Source organism: Artemia franciscana, chromosome 11 (genome assembly GCF_032884065.1).
Source record: "Artemia franciscana chromosome 11, ASM3288406v1, whole genome shotgun sequence".
Lineage (NCBI taxonomy): Eukaryota > Metazoa > Arthropoda > Branchiopoda > Anostraca > Artemiidae > Artemia > Artemia franciscana.
The window spans coordinates 11972301-11994180 of NC_088873.1; the positions used below are offsets into that span (position 1 = coordinate 11972301).

The 21880-nt window shown below is 35.6% G+C and overlaps 1 protein-coding gene across 1 annotated transcript in view; it reads right to left on the reverse strand.

The window, feature by feature from the left end:
* LOC136032813 (testis-specific chromodomain protein Y 2-like) overlaps positions 1-21679 on the reverse strand; it is a 91805-nt gene extending 70126 nt beyond the window's left edge. The window contains exons 1-2 of the mRNA XM_065713216.1: positions 21581-21679; positions 790-2156 (exon numbers count right to left, since the gene is read on the reverse strand). Of these exons, the coding sequence (XP_065569288.1) occupies positions 790-2128 (1339 nt within the window). The 5' untranslated portion in view covers positions 2129-2156; positions 21581-21679. The remainder of the gene's footprint in view (positions 1-789; positions 2157-21580) is intronic.
* Between the last annotated feature and the right edge of the window lie 201 nt (positions 21680-21880).

The following is a 21880-nucleotide window of genomic DNA, read 5'->3' on the forward strand; positions in this document are numbered from 1 at the left end:
TATTGACCAGCCAAGTGGGAGACCAATCCCCATTAGAGATATTTACCGCTGGAGACTTACAGAGGTACTGATAAATAATAAGAATCCAACCCTATCATCTTTCCCCAGTAAGCACCTTTCCAAGATTTATCATAGAATTCGGTCAGGTTCAAATGGGCTGAATTTTCAGGCATTTTCATATCAGATCCCTAATTCAAGTGGTGAAGTTCCCTCGTCCCCCCTTTGCAGGTCATGTAATCTTTAAAATGAAACAATAGATCATTGCCTATTTGAATGTAATATGCTGACGTCTGCACAGTATACCCTGCAATGTAAAATGTTAGAATGCTTCAAACACCACAAAATTCCACTAACAGCCAAGAGTCTCGCTGACCATACTTGTACACAGAGCTCAATATATATACTCTATAATTCAACTGCTAGTATCAAAAGATATACTACAAGAAATCTGAGCAGATACAAATTATATAAAACAAGCCAGCTGCATAGCTCTGTCGATCTAACAGAGTGAGTCAAAAGGAAAAGGGCTGAATAGTATCGACTGAAAAGCCCCTCTGCTGAAGAAGAAGAAGAAGAAACTTGTTCTAAATTGATTGATTTAACCTATTGGTATAGGGATAAAGTATATAATTAAAACTGGAAAATAGAATAGGGGAACTTTCAGTAGTTCTTAAAACACCAAAGTTCAATTACTGACAAGTTCCAACTTGAAAAAAAAGAAGACAGATTTTATTTATTTATATAGAATTCATCTAAAGAAAGAATTATTCAACTGAAATAGATTCTTACCATCATTTTCCAAACGTATAACTTCTTGACATTGAGGTAAGATCTCATCAGCCTGAGGTTTAAGAACTAATGATTTTGTTGTTGAGTCAAATGGAACAGTGCTACTTGCTATAGGGACCATTATTGGTGTACAGCTATTATAAAATGGGGCTGAGTCTACAGATCTTTTACTTGCTTGAACAGAAGAAATAGAAGATTCACTTCGAAAACTTGCCGTCTCTGAAGCATTTTCATCTTCAAATAACTGTTTTTTTCTCTTCTTTTTTGTATTTTTAATTACAGGGAATGGGGGCTCTTCAACACTTATACACGAAGAGATGTTTAGTATTTGCTCTTGGTCAACAGTTTCAGTTTTTTGGTTTTCAATATAATTTCGGGGTTTTTCAAAGACCTCAACATCCGAGTAAGATGAATCAGATCCAAATGATCGTCTTCTTGCAATAACCGATTCAGGAGGCATAATGGACGGGCGTGGTTCAAAAATATATGAAAATACTAGATCTGGATCAAGATTTTGTTGAGTTGAAACTCGACTTTTGGTCGCTATATCACTTTTTTTATTGTTAATTTTTGCATCTTCCGAATCTTGTACTGATTTTTCTTTTCTAATATCTAGCTGCTTTTTCTCTTTCACCGGCTTTCCTTTCACTTTATTTGGAATCTTCTTTATTTTCATGATAGTTCCTTCAGCTTTGTTTTCATTTTTATTTTGAGTCTTTTTTAAAATCTTTGTAATTTTAAGTTTTTTTGAAGAGTGTTTCAAGACTTTACCAGGAGTTCCTTTAATCTTCCTCAACTGACTATCTGTTATTCCATTCACTTTTTTAAGGGATGATAAAGTACTGACTTTTGTTTTTTTTGGAGGCACTTCCTTTTTCTTAAGAGACTTTTGTGGCTTTTCAATCTTTATCTTTTGGGAGTGTTTTTTATTTTTTTTTGAAGAGTGTTTTAAGATTTTACTGGGAGTTCCTTTAGTCTTTCTCAACTGACTACCTGCTTTTCCATTCACTTTTTTAAAGGATGATCCAGCACCGACTAACAGTTTTTTTGATAACACTTCCTTTTTCTTAAGAGACTTTTGTGGTTTTTCCACCTTTATCTTTTGGGTAGTTTCTCTCTTTTCTGTCCTACAATCAATACTTCTCAATGAACCAAGACCCTTTGGTGACTTGGTGTTACTTCTTCGTCTTAGAAATGATGCAGCAGTGTTGGTATAATTTTCCGGGAGCACTTTATCACTACCAGGACCAACTCGAGAATCAATATCGTACATCATAAGCAGCGCCCCTTCATCACGCAATAACCTCGAAATTTCTCTTGAAGATGTCTTGAACGACATCTTTGCCAGGGCTCTAATGACAACGAACCTGTGAGAAAAAATTACAATTAACTGAGATGAGTCTTGCATCACAGCTAAATCTAGCAGGAATCAGTTATTGGAAAACAATACTGCTTTACATAATTCTTGAATTGGAAGATAAATCAAAAAGTAGAATACATGAAATTAAAAACACAGGGGACTGTGAAAGTTAAAATTTTAAACTGTCTGAAGGTTGACTAATTTGCATCTAAATGCACAAGTATTAAAGTTTATGTGCCATTTATATACAAAAAGAAGTGACCGGAGAAAATAAATACCTGTTAAGAGATGTCTTGCTCGAAGGATAATTACAATTAGTTATCTCAGCTCTTCCAATCTAAGTCTATTATTATTATTAAATCTCCAAAAACATTCTTTGAAGAAAAGTAAATAATAATATAAATGCATAAATTGAATATGATTAATGCCATATAAGAAACCATGCAAATAAGCCAACATTATTATGAATTGCTAAATAAAACCTAAAACAAACAAACATTATCCAAAACAGTAAAAACATGAAATAGTTATGAATTCCAATGAAAAAAAGTTGAGTCGCTGTAGCCTCAAACCCTCCTAAGGCTACATTAACCTTAATGCAGCCTTAAAAGTGACAAACTTAACCCCATATTTGTAATCAGCATGTTCAGAAAGCAGGACTGCCACAGGTGCAAGTGGTGAAAAATAAAGACTTAGAGACATCTTTTTAGATGTCTCTAGAGAAAAAGCAGTGACACAATAGCAAATGACACTTGACTAAAAAAAAATGAGAAAGATCATTGCAGATATCTCTTCATGAGAGGTCAACCTGAGAATCATTATGTCATGGGAGGAGCTTTTTCTCTCTTTTTTTCTGAACCCTTTACTTTTGAATACAAAAAATCAGATACAAAATGTGACGAAAGAAATAAGGTTATGGTAACTAGAACACACAACCTATTTGTTCCCATTTTCTTTGCACTGCCTTCTATTGGAACAGAGATGTGATCAGTAACTGTTTCTTTGACTCTAACTGCTGCTCCATCTATCATAGCCTGCGCTAACTGAATCTCAACCACGTTCTTCTTTTCAGTGTCTTTTTTGAGCTGGCTATGAGCTCCCTTCAGTAACTCGTCTGCGGTCTGTTCCTTGGAACCAAGCGCTTCTTTTTCTTTTTTTTTCTTTGAGAAGTTTTTCGAGAGTCTCTATTGTCTGTCTTTTCAAAGAGGTTTTAGCGAGCTGCTGCTCTCTAGGCCATTCTTTTGTCTCTAAATCCTGCCGCTCTTTCTCAATGTTTTCTTTCAAGGCGTTTTTCTACAGTAGGTACAAATCATAGCTCTTTCTAGTGGATTTGGCCAGTTTTATGAAGTCTTCAGTGACAGTAACATTTTGCGCACGTCCTCCAAATCTGTCCCATCTATCCATCACAAACAGTTTTGCATTCAAAGTTCGTTACTCATTGAAGATCTTTCTTTGCTGAGAACTCGCCCGGAAGGGGAGAAATCCCACTCAATGCTGGCAGACCCGTGAGAAATGGTCAAAGCATTTCTTACGACTTCAGACGAGTTTGGATGTTTCCCTCCCTGGATCACGTTGTTCCACTTGTCGATCCTTCCTTGATCCAATAAAAGACTAGATAACTGGACTAGCTTAAACTCGTCAACTAGCATGTCTTTTTGCGTAGCAATGGGTAACTTCCTGGCAAAATAAAAAAAACTCTGAGCAGAAACGGGCTCTGAAACTTCATTGGGATGCAGAAAAGTTAATGCTTTCAACAACTGCTCACTGCCGATTTCATCAAGGGTCATCTTCCGGAAATAGGGTCCAGGAGTTTTTTGTTAAAAAATAAGCGAACTGGACCGCTGTATCTTGAAACAATTTTCTATATACATCTGCTTTCCGTCTACGGATTTCCCAGAATAGTCAGACTCAATCATCTTAAGAGCCCATGCAATTTCTGCAACTGTTGTTTTATCCCGCACTACGTAAGCACCTAGGTGCATGGGCAGTTTTGCCGGTTTGCTGCTCTTCATGGAAGATGCTGCCAAGAGATGAAACTAATTCGCCGTTAGCTTTATCGTAACATTATTCTTATGTTCAGCAGTTCTAGCATTCTGCAGCAAAGTATACGAGCCCTTATGGCAGACAAGCGATGCATTGCAGATAGAACAGAAGAAAGAAAACAGATCTCCTGGAATGGCTCTATGTCACTCTTTCATTTAGTGTCCCGTCACATCATTCTCTGCCAACCAAGTCTCCCAGAATTTGCACTTTGTCGTTCTAATTTAAACTGAAACTTCAAACCCTAAACTTTAAAATAAGAAAAGAAGTTAGTAGAAAATTATATAGGCTATTACCAGAAATGTATTCAAATAAAACAGGGCACCAGAAAGTGATCTAATAGTTCAAGAAATGTATGTTAGCTCAAAATCGTGCAAGAAACCTGGTTTTAACACCACATCCTTCGTATTTTGGAGTTTGGGTCATTCTCTTTTTTTCCTCTGTGTGCAACAAAGTGACACCCAGGAAAGAGTTTTCTAAGTAATTGATAAAGCCAACCAAACCTTACCGCCTCCTAGCCTATTGACTCCAGAGGAAAAGGGGAGCACTCCCTTTCGTGACTAGTCTGTCTGCTCTGTCCAGACAGTAACGCTTTAATCTATGTAACAACAAGTTTTGTCTTTCTTGGACAAGGCAAAAAAGATTCCAAGAACCTCAATAAAACAAAATACTGAAAACCGTATGCTCAGGTATTGGTAGCCTTCAGGCTTTATCCCAAAGCAAGAAAGGCACTTTAGGGACCAATATCAATTTAAGGGACCAATAGCAACAATCACTCAATTTAGGGACTTTAGAGACTCGACAGCCCTGAGAAAGTCTAAAAACGCCATCTTCTGCAAAAATTATACATCATTTGTAAAACATGAATTTTAAAGTCTTTTAATTTGCGTGATGGAATGTTAGCCTATATGCAACAATTAAACATTTTAACTTGAATGCCAATTTTGGTTAACATCAAAAACCAGTTTTAAGCATACTTATGCGCTTAATACCTTTTGATTTGGCACTTCATTTATTTCACAATATTAGTCACAGATTGGAAATCATTAAACACCAGTTTCAGCGGAAAACAAAACAACATTCGTTTACTTCGTGTCTTTATTTGGGAGTCTTATTGCAATCTTATCCAATCGTTCCTTCATTTAGAGCTATTTCCTAAATAAAACCTTAACAATCATGAGTTGAAAGAATTAAAGTATGCCAATTGAAAACCATTACATTAGTTTAATTCAAAAAGGCACAACATTTACAAAATTATACTAGATGCAGTTATTAAAAATGGACTATTTGCATAATATGGGGTGGTTGCCCTTGGGGCTGAACATAATTTGCCATCCCTGAAACAAAACTTTTTTTTACAACGTTGATTAAAATGACTATCTTAAAATTTTTGTCTTATGTAATGTCAGGATTTAGGGTATTCAGTACCATTTTTAGGATGCAGTAAGCCCTTAATTAGAAGGAGATAGTGGCAGGTTATTTTCTGGCCCGTTCTACTCCACATAAAGGAAGCCAGAACCCACAATTTGGGACCATACAACTCCTTCCTTAACTTCCAATGATCATCCATTCTACACGATTTTTCAAAAAATGCAATAACGAACCCTCGAACGGCAAGTATTTTCCCCAAATGTCACTCACCATCCAGATTACGATAGCCTCGAGCTGTTTCTGAGCCTATCCCAGTTTTGTCCCCCATTCGCTGCGTTACTTCCAGATATGAAAAAACCTTTGTCCCCTTCATCACAGAAAAAATAAATAAAATATCCAACTAGTTTCTCCCCCCTTTTTTTCATGTGAGGTTCTTTAGGTCGTTGCACTAATTTGTTGCCCCCCCCCCGCTGTTTTGGTCTAGTTTCCCTTTTACTTCATATGTGTTTTTCGTGTGTTTTATGCTTCGTTCTTTTTTTTGTAAGTTTTTGGACTTTTTTTAGTGTCCCTTTTAATTTGTAGATATATATGTTTATTTCTTGTTCTTTTCTGTATTATTTGATTTTTTTTTGTCCCCTTCCCTTTTTTCTGACTTGTATTTGTTCAGGTTTAGTATGACCGATTTTTTTTTTACTCATAATTTGATTATTCATTATTATTAGTGTTTTCTGCTTTGTTTGCTTTGTTAGTCGACTCCGAAATCCGAATTCGGCCCTTTGAGGGCTTGTGATAGTGATCTTTTTGAAATAAATATCTTATCTTATCTACGATAACATAAGAAAAAAAAACTGATACATGGTAGACAAACTCCTATTTAATAGGGCGACACTATTGTACTGGCTATGATCTTAGGAGTCATCTATTGCCTGAATTCATGTTAAGCATTAAAAAGTAGTTTTAAATTTCCCTAAACCACCCTTTGCAAAAACAACTACCCTAATTCAAAACAGGACATTCAATTATTTTTAACTCAATGAAATTATGGTTTTTGGCAAATATGTACCTAACTATACATTTTTCTTTTACTTTTCCTTTGAATCAAATGCATCACTCTAAGGTTTATCAAACAATTAGTGGTAACGAAATGCAAATAAGGAGTGACACAGCTTAATAGCAACCAAGATTCTAAACAAGAGCTAAGAGCTCATATGGCACTTGTGACAAGGTCAGAAGAGCCAAGAGCTCATATGGCACTTGTGACAAGGTCGGAAGAGCCAAGAGCTCATATGGCATGAGCTCTAGCAAAATTTTAAGAATCAATAGATTGCTTTAAAAGGAAAATCAGAGGCTTAATGCCGGTCAGGATTAAAAATAAGAACTCTGAGTCACGAGGTCCTTCTGAACGTCAAAATCTATTAAGATCCGATCATCCACTCGTAAGTTAAAAATACCTCAATCGTTCTAATTTTTCCTCTCGCTTCAGCCCCCCAGATGGTCGAATAAGGGAAAACGACTTTATCAAGTCAATTTGTGCAGCTCCCTGACACACCTACCAATTTTCATCGTCCTAGCACGTCCAGAAGCACCAAACTCGCCAAAGCACTGAATCCCGTCCCCTAACTCCCCCAAAGAGAGCGGATCCAGTCCGGTTATGTCAATCACGAATCTACGACATTTATAAGCGTTTTCCAAGATTTCCAGCTTCCCCCTCCAACTCCCCCCAATTTCAACAGATCTGGTCGGGATTTGAAATGAGCGCTCTGAGACATGAGTTCCTTCTAAATATCAAATTTCATTAAGATCCGGTCACTAGTTCTTAAGTTAAAAATACCTTAATTTTTCTAATTTTTCCAAATTAACAACCCACAACTCCCCCAAAGAGAACGGATCCGTTCCAACTATGTTTATGACGTATCTATAACTTGTGCTTATTCTTCCCATCAAGTTTCATCCTGATCTCTCTACTCTCAGCGTTTTCCAAGATTTCCGGTTTCTCCCTCCAACTCCATCCAATGTCAATGGATCTGGTCAGGATTTAAAATGAGAGTTCTAAAGCACAAGATCCTTCTCAATATCAAATTTCATTAAGATCTGTTCACCCGTTGGTAAGTTAAAAATACCCAATTTTTTCCTAATTTTTCCGAATTACCCCCCCCCCCCCCTAGCTCCACCAAAGAGAGCGGATACGGTACGGTTATAACAGTCACTTATCGTGGACTTGTGCTTATTCTTCCCTCCAAGTTCCATCCTGATCTCTCCGCTTTAAACGTTTTCCAAGATTTCCGATCCCCCCCCCAATGACACTGAATCCCGTCGGGATTTAAAATAAGAGGTCTGAGTTACGAGGTACTTCTAAATATGAAATTTCATAAAGATCCGATCATTTCTTCGTAAGTTAAAAATACCTCATTTTTTTAATGTTTAGAATTTACCGTTCCCCCAACTCCCCCAAAAAGAGCGGATCCGTTCCGGTTATTTCAACCATGTATCTAGGACTTGTGCTTATTTTTCCCACCAAGTTTCATCCAGATCCCTCCACTTTAAGCGTTTTCCAAAATTTTAGGTTGTCCTCCCCCCCAAAATTCCCCAATGTCACCAGATCCAGTCGGGATATAAAATAAGAACTCTGAGACACGATTTCCTTCCAAACATCAAATTTCATCCAATCTGATAACTCCTTCGTAAGTTAAAAATACCTCATTTTTTCTCATTTTTCCAACCATTATTTAATTATTTTTCCAACCAAGTTTCACCCCGATCCCTCGGCTCTAAGCGTTTTCCAAGATTTTAGGCTCCCCCCAACTCCCCGCAATGTCACCGGATACGGTCTTGATTTAAAATAAAAGTTCTGAGACACGATACCCTTCGAAATATCAAATTTCAATAAGATCCGATCACTCCTTGATAAGTTAAAAATGCCTATTTTTTTTTTAATTTTCAGAATTAACCCCCCCCCAACTCCCCCAAAGAGATCAGATCCGTTCCAGTTATGTCAATCACGTATCTAGGACTTGGGCATATTTTTCCCACCAAGTTTCATCCCCATCCCTCCACTCTAAGCGTTTTCCAAGATTTTAGGTTTCCCTACCCCAACTCCCCCCGATGTCACCTGATCCGGTTGGGAATTAAAATAAGAGCTCTGAGATACGATATCCTTCCCAACATAAAATTTCATTAAGATCCGATCACCCGTTCGTAAGTTGAAAATGCCTCCTTTTTCTAATTTTTCGATTTAACCGTCCCTCCACTCCCCCCCCAGATGGTCGAATCGGGGAAACGACAATTTCTAATTTAATCTGGTCTGGTTCCTGATACGCATGCCAAATTTCATCGTCCTAGCTTACCTGGAAGTGCCTAAAGTAGCAAAACCAGGACCGACAGACAGACAGACAGACCAACAGACTGACAGAATTTGCGATCGCTATATGTCACTTGGTTAATACCAAGTGCCATAAAACCAAAGGATTTACTTATTATGTTGATTCCAAATATAAAAGGTTAATCAAGTTTAGTGTTACCCATTAAAAACTATTAGCCTGAGAAAATGTGCCTGATTTCTGAAAAAGAGTGGAAACACCCCCTAAAAGTCAAGGAATCTTGATGAAAGTCACACCATCAGATTCAGTGTATCCAACAACTCTAACGTGGAAGTCTCAAACTCCCATCTGCAAAAAATATGGAATTTTGTATTTTTTTTTTTTAGCCAGGAGAAACATTATGGATGCATGTTTATTTGTTTTTTTTTGTGTATGTGTTTATTTTCCCCAGGGGTATTCCTATCGCGTATTTGTGGAAGAATCTTGCACAGAGGAGGGATTTCCAACATAATTTTAAAAACAATAAGAAAATAAAGAATTTTTCATCTAAAAGTGTGCTAAAAAAAAAAAAAAAATTCAGCTAGAATGGAATTGTCTAGGGGGAATTCTCCTGGTGAGGGTTATTTTGCATGGGAAGAACTTTCCATAGAAGGATATTTCACGAGGGGATTTTCGACGGAGGGCAGTTGTATTTCCTGGCATTATTTAAAAAAATCAAAAATTAAATAAAAAAACATTTTTTTTTTCAACTGGAAGTAAGGAGCCACAAAAAAAAACTTAAAACGAACAAAAATTATTACAAATATGAGGGGGAGAGGTCACCCCTACCTCAATTCCTTGCTCTTCATGCTAAAGTTTTTGAAACTTTTAAAAAGGCTTATTTTAATTATTTTATTTTAATTTTAACTATTTCATTAATTATAATATTAATTATTTTATTAATTATAATATTAATTACTTTATTAATTTTAATAGTTCTAACTAAAACAGTCATTTTGTTTCAGGAGTTGTTCTTAGAGAATTAGGACAGAAAATTATACTTTAACATATAGAGCAAGGTATTATGGAGGGGGCAACCCTCCTCATATACATAATAATTTCTGGTCGTTTCAAGTTTTGATAATTTTTGGTCGTTTTACTTTTAGCTGAAAGAACTTGTTTTTTATATATAATCAAGTAAAGAGTCAGATGTCTTCAACAGATTATTCATTTATTTGTTTAGTTTTCTCCACCAGCCACTTTTTAAGGAGAGGGTAGATGACAAAACTTTGAAAAGGACTCATTCATTGGAAAATTAAAAGTTTTAGCATACTTTTTATGAGTCAAGAATGATTAAGAGGGAAACCAGCCCTCTCCAGTGGCCGTTTTGCTATCAGACCCCCTTTAACCCTTCAAGATATCCAATCAATATTTTGAGTAAGATGTTTTGTTCAAAGTAGCTGAACTACTGCTACTACTAACGATTCACCACAGCACCAAGCCGCACGAGACCAACACAGCTACATATACTCCTCCTCCATCCCAACGTATTCAAAAACTCCCCTTTTACACCCTCCCTGGAAGTTCCCATTCCTTTAAATCTTTCTTTATGATGTTCTCCCACCCATGACAAGGACGACCTGCTTTCTGTTTAACCCTAGACAGTAGACTGAAAAGAATAATCTTCAGGAATCTGTCATCCTTCATCTGCAACGCGTACACTAGCCACCTCAACCTTTCTTTCATTATAGCCCTAGAAAGAGGGAATGAACCACATTTTTGAACAGCCTACTGTTTGAAATATTGTCAGTCAGCCATGTACTCAGAACAATTAGTGGAAAATTTCTCTGGAAAACATCTAGTAAATTTTAATCCACTTTTCAGAGCACTGATGCTTCAGAGCCAAATTTGGCCACTGTCACCACTGTAGCTTCTAATATTCTAATCCTGGGTTGCAGACTTATCTTCCTATTCTTCCAAACTTTTTTAACTGTGAAAAAACACCCCGAGCCTTAACTATTCTACATTTAGCATCTTCACTTCTCCAACCATCTTTACTAAAAGTGAAGCTGCCCATCTGATTAACCTTTTCATTCCCCAATGTTACCTTTTCATCTTCACTCATTCCTAGCCTTAGTGATATGGTCTTCTTAACATTAATTTTCAAACCTATTCTAGGACCCTGAACTCACAAAATCTCTAAAAGTTCATTAATTTTGCTCGAACTTCCATAAAGGATGCTTAAATCATCAGCATAATCGAACTCCAGGGGAGTTTTTCCACCCCTTTTGATTCCGTGGTCTCCCATTGCCTTTCCTGTGCTCCTTAAGACAAAGTCCATCAAAATGATCCTTTTGAAGGAGGATAGAACACAACCCTACTTAACTCCTAATTTAATACGAAACCAGCTGCTAGCCTTATTTCCACATTAACTGCAGCAGTATTATTCTTGTACACAACACTTAATGCTTTAATGCATTTGTCTGGTATACCATACAAGGATAAGACCTTTGCTAAAGCTCTTCTATCAACAGAATAAAACGCTTGCTCATAATCTTTAAAACTGAAGACCAAAGTTGTTTGACAATTCAGATATTTCTCAATTATTAGTATAAAAGTGAAAATTTGGTCAACACATCCTCTACCTTTTCTAAAACTGTACTGTTCTTCTTTTAAAACTTTGTCTACAGCATCTCTCAGTCTAAAAAGAATAATATTACTAAGTAATTTGCTATCCACAGAGACCAGGTTAATGCCTCAATAATTACCAAACTCACTCTTGTCACCTTTCTTATACAGTGGTTTAATTAAAGTTTTCCTAAAATCGTTACATACTTCCCCTTTTTCAAAAATCACATTCATAATCTTCAGTAGCTTATTTCTATCAGCACCAGGAGCCTTACTATTTTTTAATCTTTTTAGTACTGTTGCTAATTCTTCCTCGCAAAACAAATCTTCCATTACATCCATGGCATCACAAACTTTTTCATTTTCCTCTATATCTTTTCCTGCAACTATGTCTCACTTTAGTACATTGTCAAAACGTTCTGTCCATCTCTCTTCAACCATTTCCTTATCACTAATTGTGGCCTTGCTTCTATCTTTACCTGGTACAAGTCCAGATTGACTAATCCCTCTCAATTTATTAAAATGTCAGTACAATGCTTTACTGTTATGCCATCTAGCTGCATCTCCCAGATCCTTGGCAGTTTTATCCATGGTCTCCACTTTGCACCTCCTTAGTTAATATTTTAATACTTTCCTCACTTTCTTTTGTTTTCACGCGATCTATCACTCAAATAATTCTTGCACAAGCCCCTTCTACTCTCTATTAAACATAAAGCTTTTCCACTAATATTCCTAGCTGCAGTCCTAACTTTCTTCCCTAAAACACCATCAGCAAATTCACTAATTTTTTTATCTAAAATTATTCCAACCATCTTCCACATTGTTAAATTTTAAACTCTTAAGTTTAGTATTTAACTGTCCTTGGATATTTTCTCTCAAATTCTCATCCTGGAGTCTACCAACATCATAACTTCCTAGGAGGTACCCACCCTTCCGAAATTTCAGCTTTAAATTGACCCTAGACACTACTAGATGGTGATACTTTACTGTGAATATTAATAACATCACTCCTATACACCCTAGTGTCTTGTATTGATCCTGCCAGTCTTCAGTTTACTATAGCATAATCAATAAGGTTTGCTGTCTTACCATTACATGAATACCACATTAACTTATGGGCCATTTTATGACCAAACACTGTATTGGTTATAACTAGATTGTTAGACATACAATTGAAAAAATCTGTAGCCATTACTGTTTTCTTTTCCTACACCAAATTTACCTAGGCTAGCATACCCTCTATCCCTATTCCTACCTAGCTGGGTGTTAAAATCTCCAAGTAAAAACATCATATTTCTACCTGAAACCCTGTCTATTTGCTCCTGTAATTGTAAGCAAAATTCATCCGAGTCACTAGTACCTCTCCAGTCAGCTCTACAGGGGTAAATACTACTAAAACTGATACCCTGGACTTTTTAGTCATAAAATGAGCAATTAGTATTCTATTATCAATACCTCCCCAGCCAAAACAAGACTTAGCAGCTTCCTTACTCATCATGAGCCCAACTCCCTGTCTATGTACCTGAATGAACAAATCCTGTATCACCTAATTTCATGCTTCCTACTCCTGAGATATAAGTTTCTGAAACTCCTAATAAGTCCAGTCCAAATCATCCCAACTTGTCAGTTAAAATTTTGATACAGCATCATGACATTCCAGGTTCCAATTTTCATGTTTTTTAAACATTGAAAGTACGCTGGCCTCAGGAAAAGCCATGATCCCAGTTAAGAACAGGGATGACATATCTTCTTAAGTCTACATCAAAGTGCTTAAGCTGGCTTAGAACCAGGCAGCAAGAAGTCCCTGGGACCTACAGCATAAAGAATGGAGGCTTTGTGCAATCCCGGCCATCTTGTTCACAACATGGTTTTCTTCATTTGGCAATGCTCCTCTATCAACAAGAGTTGAAACTCTGCACACCCAGTCTCAAGCCTATTACCTCCAACTCATTATATATTCACGCCTATAAAGACTATGCTACTATGGGGAGGCAGCCCATAGTGGGTAAATTAGCTAAAAAGGGAATTTTCAGTCCAAAAACCCACATCAAAACAGACCAAGCCCAGAAGAATTATCTACTAATTAGATTCCTGTGCAAATGCTTTGTCATCTACTAGGCTACAATTTCCTCAAGGGGTGCAACTCCTCAAGTTTTAATAAATTGCTACTGCTCCTGAGCACTAACTCCTAGTAAGCCCAATAAATATGCAATACGCCAGGAAAGGTCCGAAAATGGCGCATAAACATGGATCCATGGATGACATGACCCCCAAAGTCCTTGGGGCAAACACCATAAATAAATCAAATTGCCAATTATATGGCTTTATAATTTTAATAGGCTTGTTTAATGTTGGCAGTAAAATTAGATTGAAACTGTTCTCTGGCTCAAAAGGATCAAACATTTTGTTGCAGATACAGGATCCACAGACAGGTAAAACAAAGTTTTTCTCCCTGATCTGTTTAAGCTCATGGGCCAAGAGGAACATAACAAAAAGTGTCCCAGGACGAGGTCCTTCCCCAACAAAAAAGGTTGAAAAAAGGCCCAAAAAATATTTTCCCCCACCCACAATCCACTTAAAACTTATATCCTTCAGCATGTGGACTATTGAACCCTAATAAAGAAACACAAATAGATACTACCCCAAAACAGGGCCAAAGAATTTATTTTCCTACCAATTTTTATGGAAAGAATGGTTGTTGAAACTTGAGAGGGCTCATTTAATTGTAAGCTGGAAGTTCTAGCACTTTTTTTTTACCAAAAGGGACTTGAGGGCAATCAAACTCCCTCCCACGCCCTTTTCTGCCACCCAGTCCCCCTAACTCCCACAATATTAGAGGAAAAGCTTGAGATAGTCATTTTGCTCAAATATGTCAAAATGTCTAAATGGCCAAAAATATTCTGGAAACATGACATATGCCTTTGGAAGTTAAAGAATGCTATGTATACCCAAGGTCTTAAATTATCTGGAATATCTTGACAATGAGCTCTGGATATTGAGTTACAACTTTCAGGGAATGCTGAGGGGGGAGTTAATTTGGTCTCAAGTTTTTACTAAAGAGATGGAACCATGGTTAAAGATACCACAGTTATCCAGGGAATCAGCGGAGTTTGTCAGCAATAATTCAGGGAATAAAGTTTAAACTTTCAGGTACTATTTGGGAAAGGAATGGAGAAAGGAACTTCAAATTTTACGTTGGGGTGGGACAAGATGCCAAGCAAAAGGTCAGTTGGGTAACAGGAAGATTAACAAAGTGAGTAGTATTACTTATAAACTGGTCAATGCAGTGAAAATGTGAAAAATGGAATAGCCAATACTCAGGGTGTTTCTTTCACAGTTGAAAAAAGTTTGGAACAATAGGAAATTAGTAGGTTGAAAAAATATTTTCATTATTGTTGGTTTTAATCAAATTTTGACAAATCAGATCCTGAGAACTTCACTGGATTTCATTTGGAATCATTAAAGACATCTATTGCTCATAAAGCACAGGTGAGATCTTGAGCCATTTTAAGTGCAAAGAATTTGTCTCCATTCTTATCCCATTTTAACCCCATTGCCTAATTAAAACAATTAGGCAAATTAGGCCCTTTTTGTAATAAAACAAAAAAAAAGTTGCATTTTAACTCTATATAGGCTACTGAGTTTACTTTTTTTCTTCTTCATTTTTTAAGCAATAGGTAGTTTGATATACATTTTCTGTTGCACATCTCAATTAAATAGAATTCAAATTTGGATTTAATGCTCCTAGTCTTTCTGTTAAAAGATTCACTTGAGCTTGCTTGAAGGCTTCTATGAATGCAACAAACATAACCACTTGGCAACTGCAAGTATCTTGGTTATCAATTGCTTTTAAAAAAAAGGCTTAACTAAGCATTTAATTACTCAGAACCAATACAGACAAATACACCTTTTTATACTCAAGCAGGAGCATTTGTAGCAGCAGTAGTACACTCTAGGTATTCAAAGACTATTCTTGTAACACTGAAAACAATAAGCTTTAATACATCTTTTATTAATGTTAATTACAAGTTTCAGATATATTTTTCAAACAAAATAAAGAATAATATTAAAACCTTAAACAAGCAAAAATCAAGTTGTGTAAAAGCCATACTTAAAACAAACAGAAGTTTAAATGGATAATAAAGTGAAGCTTCAAATATATGTTTATATTTGTTTTTTATCAAATTTGTTTTTTATCATATTTGTTCATTATCAAATATATGTTCAAATATACATGTTGCATGCTATAGAAAAATATAGTGCAATTTACAGTGGTAACACAGGTCACATAGAGATAATAACAGTACCTTTTTTGTTAAACTTATTACAAACAGAGAACATGTTATTTAAAGCATATTAATATTATTTAAAATGACCAAAAAACAAGAGTAAAAATGCAACAGAAGACAGAGAGACAGGTCACATAGAGAAGAAAACAGTACCTTCTTTGTTAAACTTATTACAAACAGAGAAAATGTTATTTAAAGCATATTAATATTTTTTAAAATGACCAAAAAACAAGAGTAAAAATGCAACAGAAGACAGAGATCTAATTATTAGAAACCTGCTGCACATTGCAAATCAAGAATTTTATTAGTAGTTTTTTCTTTTAGTTTAGTATATAGCCATAAGGGAGGGAGGGCATACTTTTGTCAGAATAGAAAATATTACATTTGGAAAGAACATCAATTGAGGAATTCTATTAGTATAGTTGTTTCCCTCAGAAGAGTCATAGCTCTACAGTGTTACTGAACATATTCACTGAAGCACTCTTTTATAATCCTTAGCTTTGTATAAGGGAGATTAAATCCCATTGCCATACACAAGCATAAATTGCAAAAGCAAAAAAGGCCCTTGGGTTCATCAAGAGAACTTTTACTACAAGAAAGCCATGTGTGATCATTAATAACAACCAACAACTCAGATGTATATCTCATGTTTTTCGATCTTATGCAAAATGTTTGCTATACAGCACATCTACTACCCAAACTAGCAAGTCACTGAAGCATGCACCAGAGGCCAAAAAAGCTTTGAATACCCGATTCCTAATTTTTCTTCATACCCCAAAATACCCTTTGATCATACCATATGAGATAAAGCTCTTAGTGTCTAGAGGTTCAATGACTCTGATTTCTTAGACAATTTCAGGCTAAGCTTTCGAAGTTGCCAGTAAAAAAGTTTTTTTTTTTTAGAGCAAAATTTATTGGGAAATCATATGGGTATCATTTTGGTACAATACCAATAAATGGGTATCAGAATTGGACCCCAAAAAATCCATATTGGTTAGACCTTAGTCTATGCACACAAACATCACCATTCTTTTATTTTCTTTATGGTTATTTTCTTCTATTTTCATCTCCATTTTCTCTGAAAATGCACTATTATGTTTATAAAGCAACTCCTCAAACTTACTGGAAATACATACATTTTAATAATAAAATAATTTTTTGTCATCAATTTATGCTGCCAGTTCAAAGTCAATATTATTCAGGCAGATTTCATTGGTGCTTTGTAAGGGGTACAGTCTACCCCAAGATCATAATTTGCCCCCTTTCCTATCCTTATGTTCAGAAGCCATCTTAAACAAAGTATGAAAGGAGAAAAATGCATGGGAAAAAAACGCTTCTTCATACAAATCCAAAACTTTCTGTTGCTTTGCAGTTTCAAACAGTCTCTTAAAATTAATTATTTCCTAAAATGTGCATGAGGGACAAATCAAAAGAAAAATACATGGTTTAAGGGTGAATTGGATATTTTTATTGCCCTTCATGCTAGAAAATACTTGTCAAGGTCATTGACCAAATTCATTCTTAAGCAAATAAATAAAATGAAATCTATCAAATTCTGAATTTCAAAGAAACTTAGATCATTTGCTGTGTGAAATACTTTCTTTAAAGTATTCTCTTCTCTTAAGTGATGTTGTTAACTATAAGTAAATATAGATACTCAATCCAAGAACACTAATTTTGTTTTTTAGCCAAGCCCCCCTCTAGAAACTCTGGATCTGCCACTATTCCAAAGGTGTAAATATAAGAAAAATTCACTTTTTGGACCCTCCCCCAGGATTTATATAAATTTGTGCTACTGTATCTATGCAAATTAATGAAAAAAGAAAAAGATCACTGGAAATCTTTACATTGCTTTGAACAATAGGCTAGCAATTTCTTTCAGAAATTTCTTCTTGAACAAGGAGCCACATTAAAACTGAAAAGAAGCAGAAATTATTCCATATATGAAGGGGTTGCCCCCCCCCTCAGTACCTTGCTCTTCATACTAAGTGTTTTAGCACAAATTTAAATAAGCTTCCTGTTCTAATTAAATACAAAATAAATGTACAACACAACAATAAAAAGTAATACAATTTTTACACATTATAACCAATATCATACAACCAAATGCCAATAAAATATATCTAAAATGATACATAGGGCAATTCTAAAAATCCTAAAAAATAGGTGATAAAAAAAAAAAAAAAAATCCTTGAACAATTAAAAAAAAAAACAAGTTCTTTTACTGAAAGTAAGGAGCAACATTAAAACTGAAAAGAAGCAGAAATTATTCTATATATGAAGGGGTTGCCCCCCCCCCTCAGTACCCTGCTCTTCATACTAAATTTTTTGGTACAAATTTAAAAAAGCTTCCTGCTTTAATTAAACAGCCCTTGTGTTTCAGGAGTTGTTCTGAAAAAATTGGGACAAACAGTCAAACTTTAGCATAAAGAGTATGGATTAACATCTTTGACTTTACCAGATGATTCCAAGCAACCTTCCTCAGTCATTGGCTAAGTTTTGAGCAGACAAAATCAAAGAGCATTTGCAACAGATAAATGAACACAATTTGCAAAAAATGGAAGTTCAGGCAAGTGCTCTTAGCCCCCAGGCTTTGGCAACATTAATCCCAGAATCAGTCACAATGTTGAAAATCTTATCTGTCAGTGAAAACTTGCTGATTACAACCTGGTTTGCTAAACAATTGTTAGTAGCTGTATGAGAGTGCTTAAGCCTCTTGAAATGTGAAACATATTGGTGCAACCTCTGCTTATTTCTCAACTTCCTGGGGTAATAGGCAGTGATACTAGTAAGTCCAGATCCTTTTGCAGAACAGCAGTCAAAAGCCAGGCTGGCATGAGTGGCAGACCTTAAAGCAATCTTCCTCTTAACTTGTTTTGCTTCTTATGGAAGAAACACTCATGTGATAATGGATGCTGCTTCAAACTCCTGTTGTTCTTTAAGTAAGCTGTTTCATATCTGGCTTATCAAAAACAAGGAGTGGCAATTTGTCCTTAAACAGTGTTTCACAGCAGAACTTCATATCAGAGCAGATTGTTTTGATCAATTGGAAATAACAAATGACCACATGACTGCTCTACTTGTTCTAGATTTCATAAATCCATTCACCTCTGTGCTGCTTGCTTTACTATCTGGAGCTTTCTTTAGCAATGCAGTCTGTCTTTATATATTTTTTTAGTTGGTTTCAGTTTGTTATTTACTACACCAGCAGCAGATGCTTCATCTTTGTGCATATTGATTGAATGCTTACTCTTAAGGTGGTATATCTTCGCCCCTCCCTGGCTAACAATTCAAGAGGTCACAGTCTGAAGCTTCACCTGCCTGGATGTCAGAGAACGGAACAATGTGGCTTCGTTTCCATTTGGGTGGTCCCCCTCTGGAATAGCCTATCCAAGTCAACCATCCAAGCTGAGTTTCAACTCCTTCAAGGCTGGAGTCAACAGGGACTGGGAGAGGACTGAGTGGAGGCTGGACTGGGAAGCTAAGCCAACATAATTACATCACTCACCACCAGCAAGAACCTACAGGAGGATCTACCACCTTATCTCACTGGTAAATGTGATTTAAGGTAATATAAATGTCATGGTAGAGGCTCCATTAGCCTTTGGAGACACTTTACAGAAGTTGCACCTGATACTTTTATTTTTCCTGTAGGGTACCCAGAGAGAGAGAGAGCTTCAAAATTCTGCTTGAAGCATCAAAGTTGTCATCAGAAGATGATATCATGCTTTTCTTAAAACAAAGGTTGATTTTAGGATTTTTACAAAATTAGATGCATCTTCCAACAGCCCACCACTTTGAAAATTTTACCTCCACCCAAATATCTGTTTTTTTCACCTCAGTGGTATGACCTGGGGTGAAGGGTCAAATTGCCTCCTGAGCTGTTTTGTTGGCACATTGAGCAAGGAACATTTACCATCAAATAAATGCACAATGATATTTGCCATCAATGGTGTCCTATAAACTTAGAACCTTTAGAATACCATATTAATTTTTAAGGAAATTAGCTTGTCTATGATAGGTATTCAAGAGACAGATGCAAGAAATAATATACTGTTTAGTGATATTTTTTTAAGTTTCTTATCTTATTCTTGTAGGCTACCCCTAAAATAAAAATTGGGAACAGAAGAAAAACAGATAAAAAAAAATATCACTAAACAGTATATCATTTCTTGCATCTGTCTCATGCATCTTCCAACAGCCCACCACTTTGAAAATTTTACCTCAACCCAAATATCTGTTTTTTTCACCTCTGTGGTATGACCTGGGGTGAAGGGTCAAATTGCCTCCTGAGCTGTTTTGTTGGCACATTGAGCAAGGAACATTTACCATCAAATAAATGCACAATGATAGTTGTCATCAATGGTGTCCTATAAACTTAGAACCTTTAGAGCACCATATTAATTTTTAAGGAAATTAGCTTGTCTATGATAGGTATTCAAGAGACAGATGCAAGAAATAATATACTGTTTAGTGATATTTTTTTAAGTTTCTTATCTTATTCTTGTAGGCTACCCCTAAAATAAAATTGGGAACAGAAGAAAAACAGATAAAAAAAACAGAAACAGGGCAAAATAGCTATTACAAAAACAGAAACAGAACAGTTTAATAAAAAAACAGGTCATCTGTTACTTTTCTGTTGTTTTGTATGAACAGAACTGAAATAGTTACATTAAAAACACAACAGAAAACTGAAACAGTGTCTACTTAATCAGGATTGGACAAATGTGGAATGGAAAACAACTTGGGCTCCTGCCAAGCTTTGAGGACATTCATATCCCTAGCAAGATTCTATACAGGAGGCTCAACACCACCTTATCTCACTAGTTAATAAAGTTTTTTTTGATAAATCTGTGGTTTACAGCATAATTTGGCTAGGATGAATGAGAATAAATCAATTGTTATATTTTTAATGCTCTTTCATAATTCAATATTTGCTTCTGGGGAAAATAAATTTTAAGCCTTTAAGGGCTCAAAACAGCCTATAGTAGGTTAGCCAAAAGTTTACAGTCATGTTTTTAAAAAGAACTGGCTAGGCTAGTTTTGCCATCTATAGCAGTTTTAAGAATATTAATTTCCTTAGTCTTAATAGTAAAAGGTTAGGCTAGCCTATTTTTTAAATAGATTTTGAGGGATGTTTAAAAAAAAAGGTTGGAAACTTCTCAAAAATAACATCACAGCAAAACTAACATCATTTTTGCAGGATTTCTAGTTCTTTTTAAAATTCCCACAAATTTGTTTTCAAAATAACATTTTACTATCTAGACCAAGTAAGACCCTCTTGAGTGAGTAGGATTGGAGGTAGTTAATTCAAAATACCTTCCTAGGACATTGGCTACTTTAATCTGTAGACCCATCCTTGAAAGTTTTGTTTTTGTAGGCTAATTTAAACCCTTTCCAAGACAGCAAAAAGTAGCTAAACAGGGAACTTTACCAAAACTGATAAATACCATTATTAAATCAGCTACATGTGGTAATTTTTTCCCACTAGTCAATTTTTTCTCTTAGAACATGTTTTTAAACATGTGGTTACTAGGCTATGGGCTGTTTTGAGCCATTTGAGGGCTCAAAATGTAATTTCCTTAGAAAATAATTATTGAATCATCAAAGAGCATAAAAAATCCATCATTTAGGCCTAATATATTCAATTTGATTCTAGCTAAATAAGGTTAGCCTATAATCCTACAAATAAGGTGAACGTTAGCTAAATTAGGAACTGCAAATTTACCTAATTCTTTTCGAATTAATTTAAAAGCAGTCAAGCAAGTGAATGGCGGTCAGCATAGAAATTTATAGAACTTTCTTACTTAACAGTTTTTAAATTAGCAAATTGGAAAGCCCGCGTATTTTTCGTAGCCTTCTTCTTTAATAAGATTTTAAGGAAGCACCGAGACTCCAGTCTTAGAGTGCGTCTAACATTCAACGATTATTAATTCGGTTTTTAAAAAGCCGAGATGGTAAACTGGGAGATAAGCAGCAGTCTACCTTGCTAATCTAGACTGCTCCCCGTCTCCTTTTTTTCATTCTTAGGTTCTTCTTTCAGTTTTCAGTAATCAAATTATGTCCTTTCATATTTCAATTAGAGAGAAAGTATTTTTATTTGATAA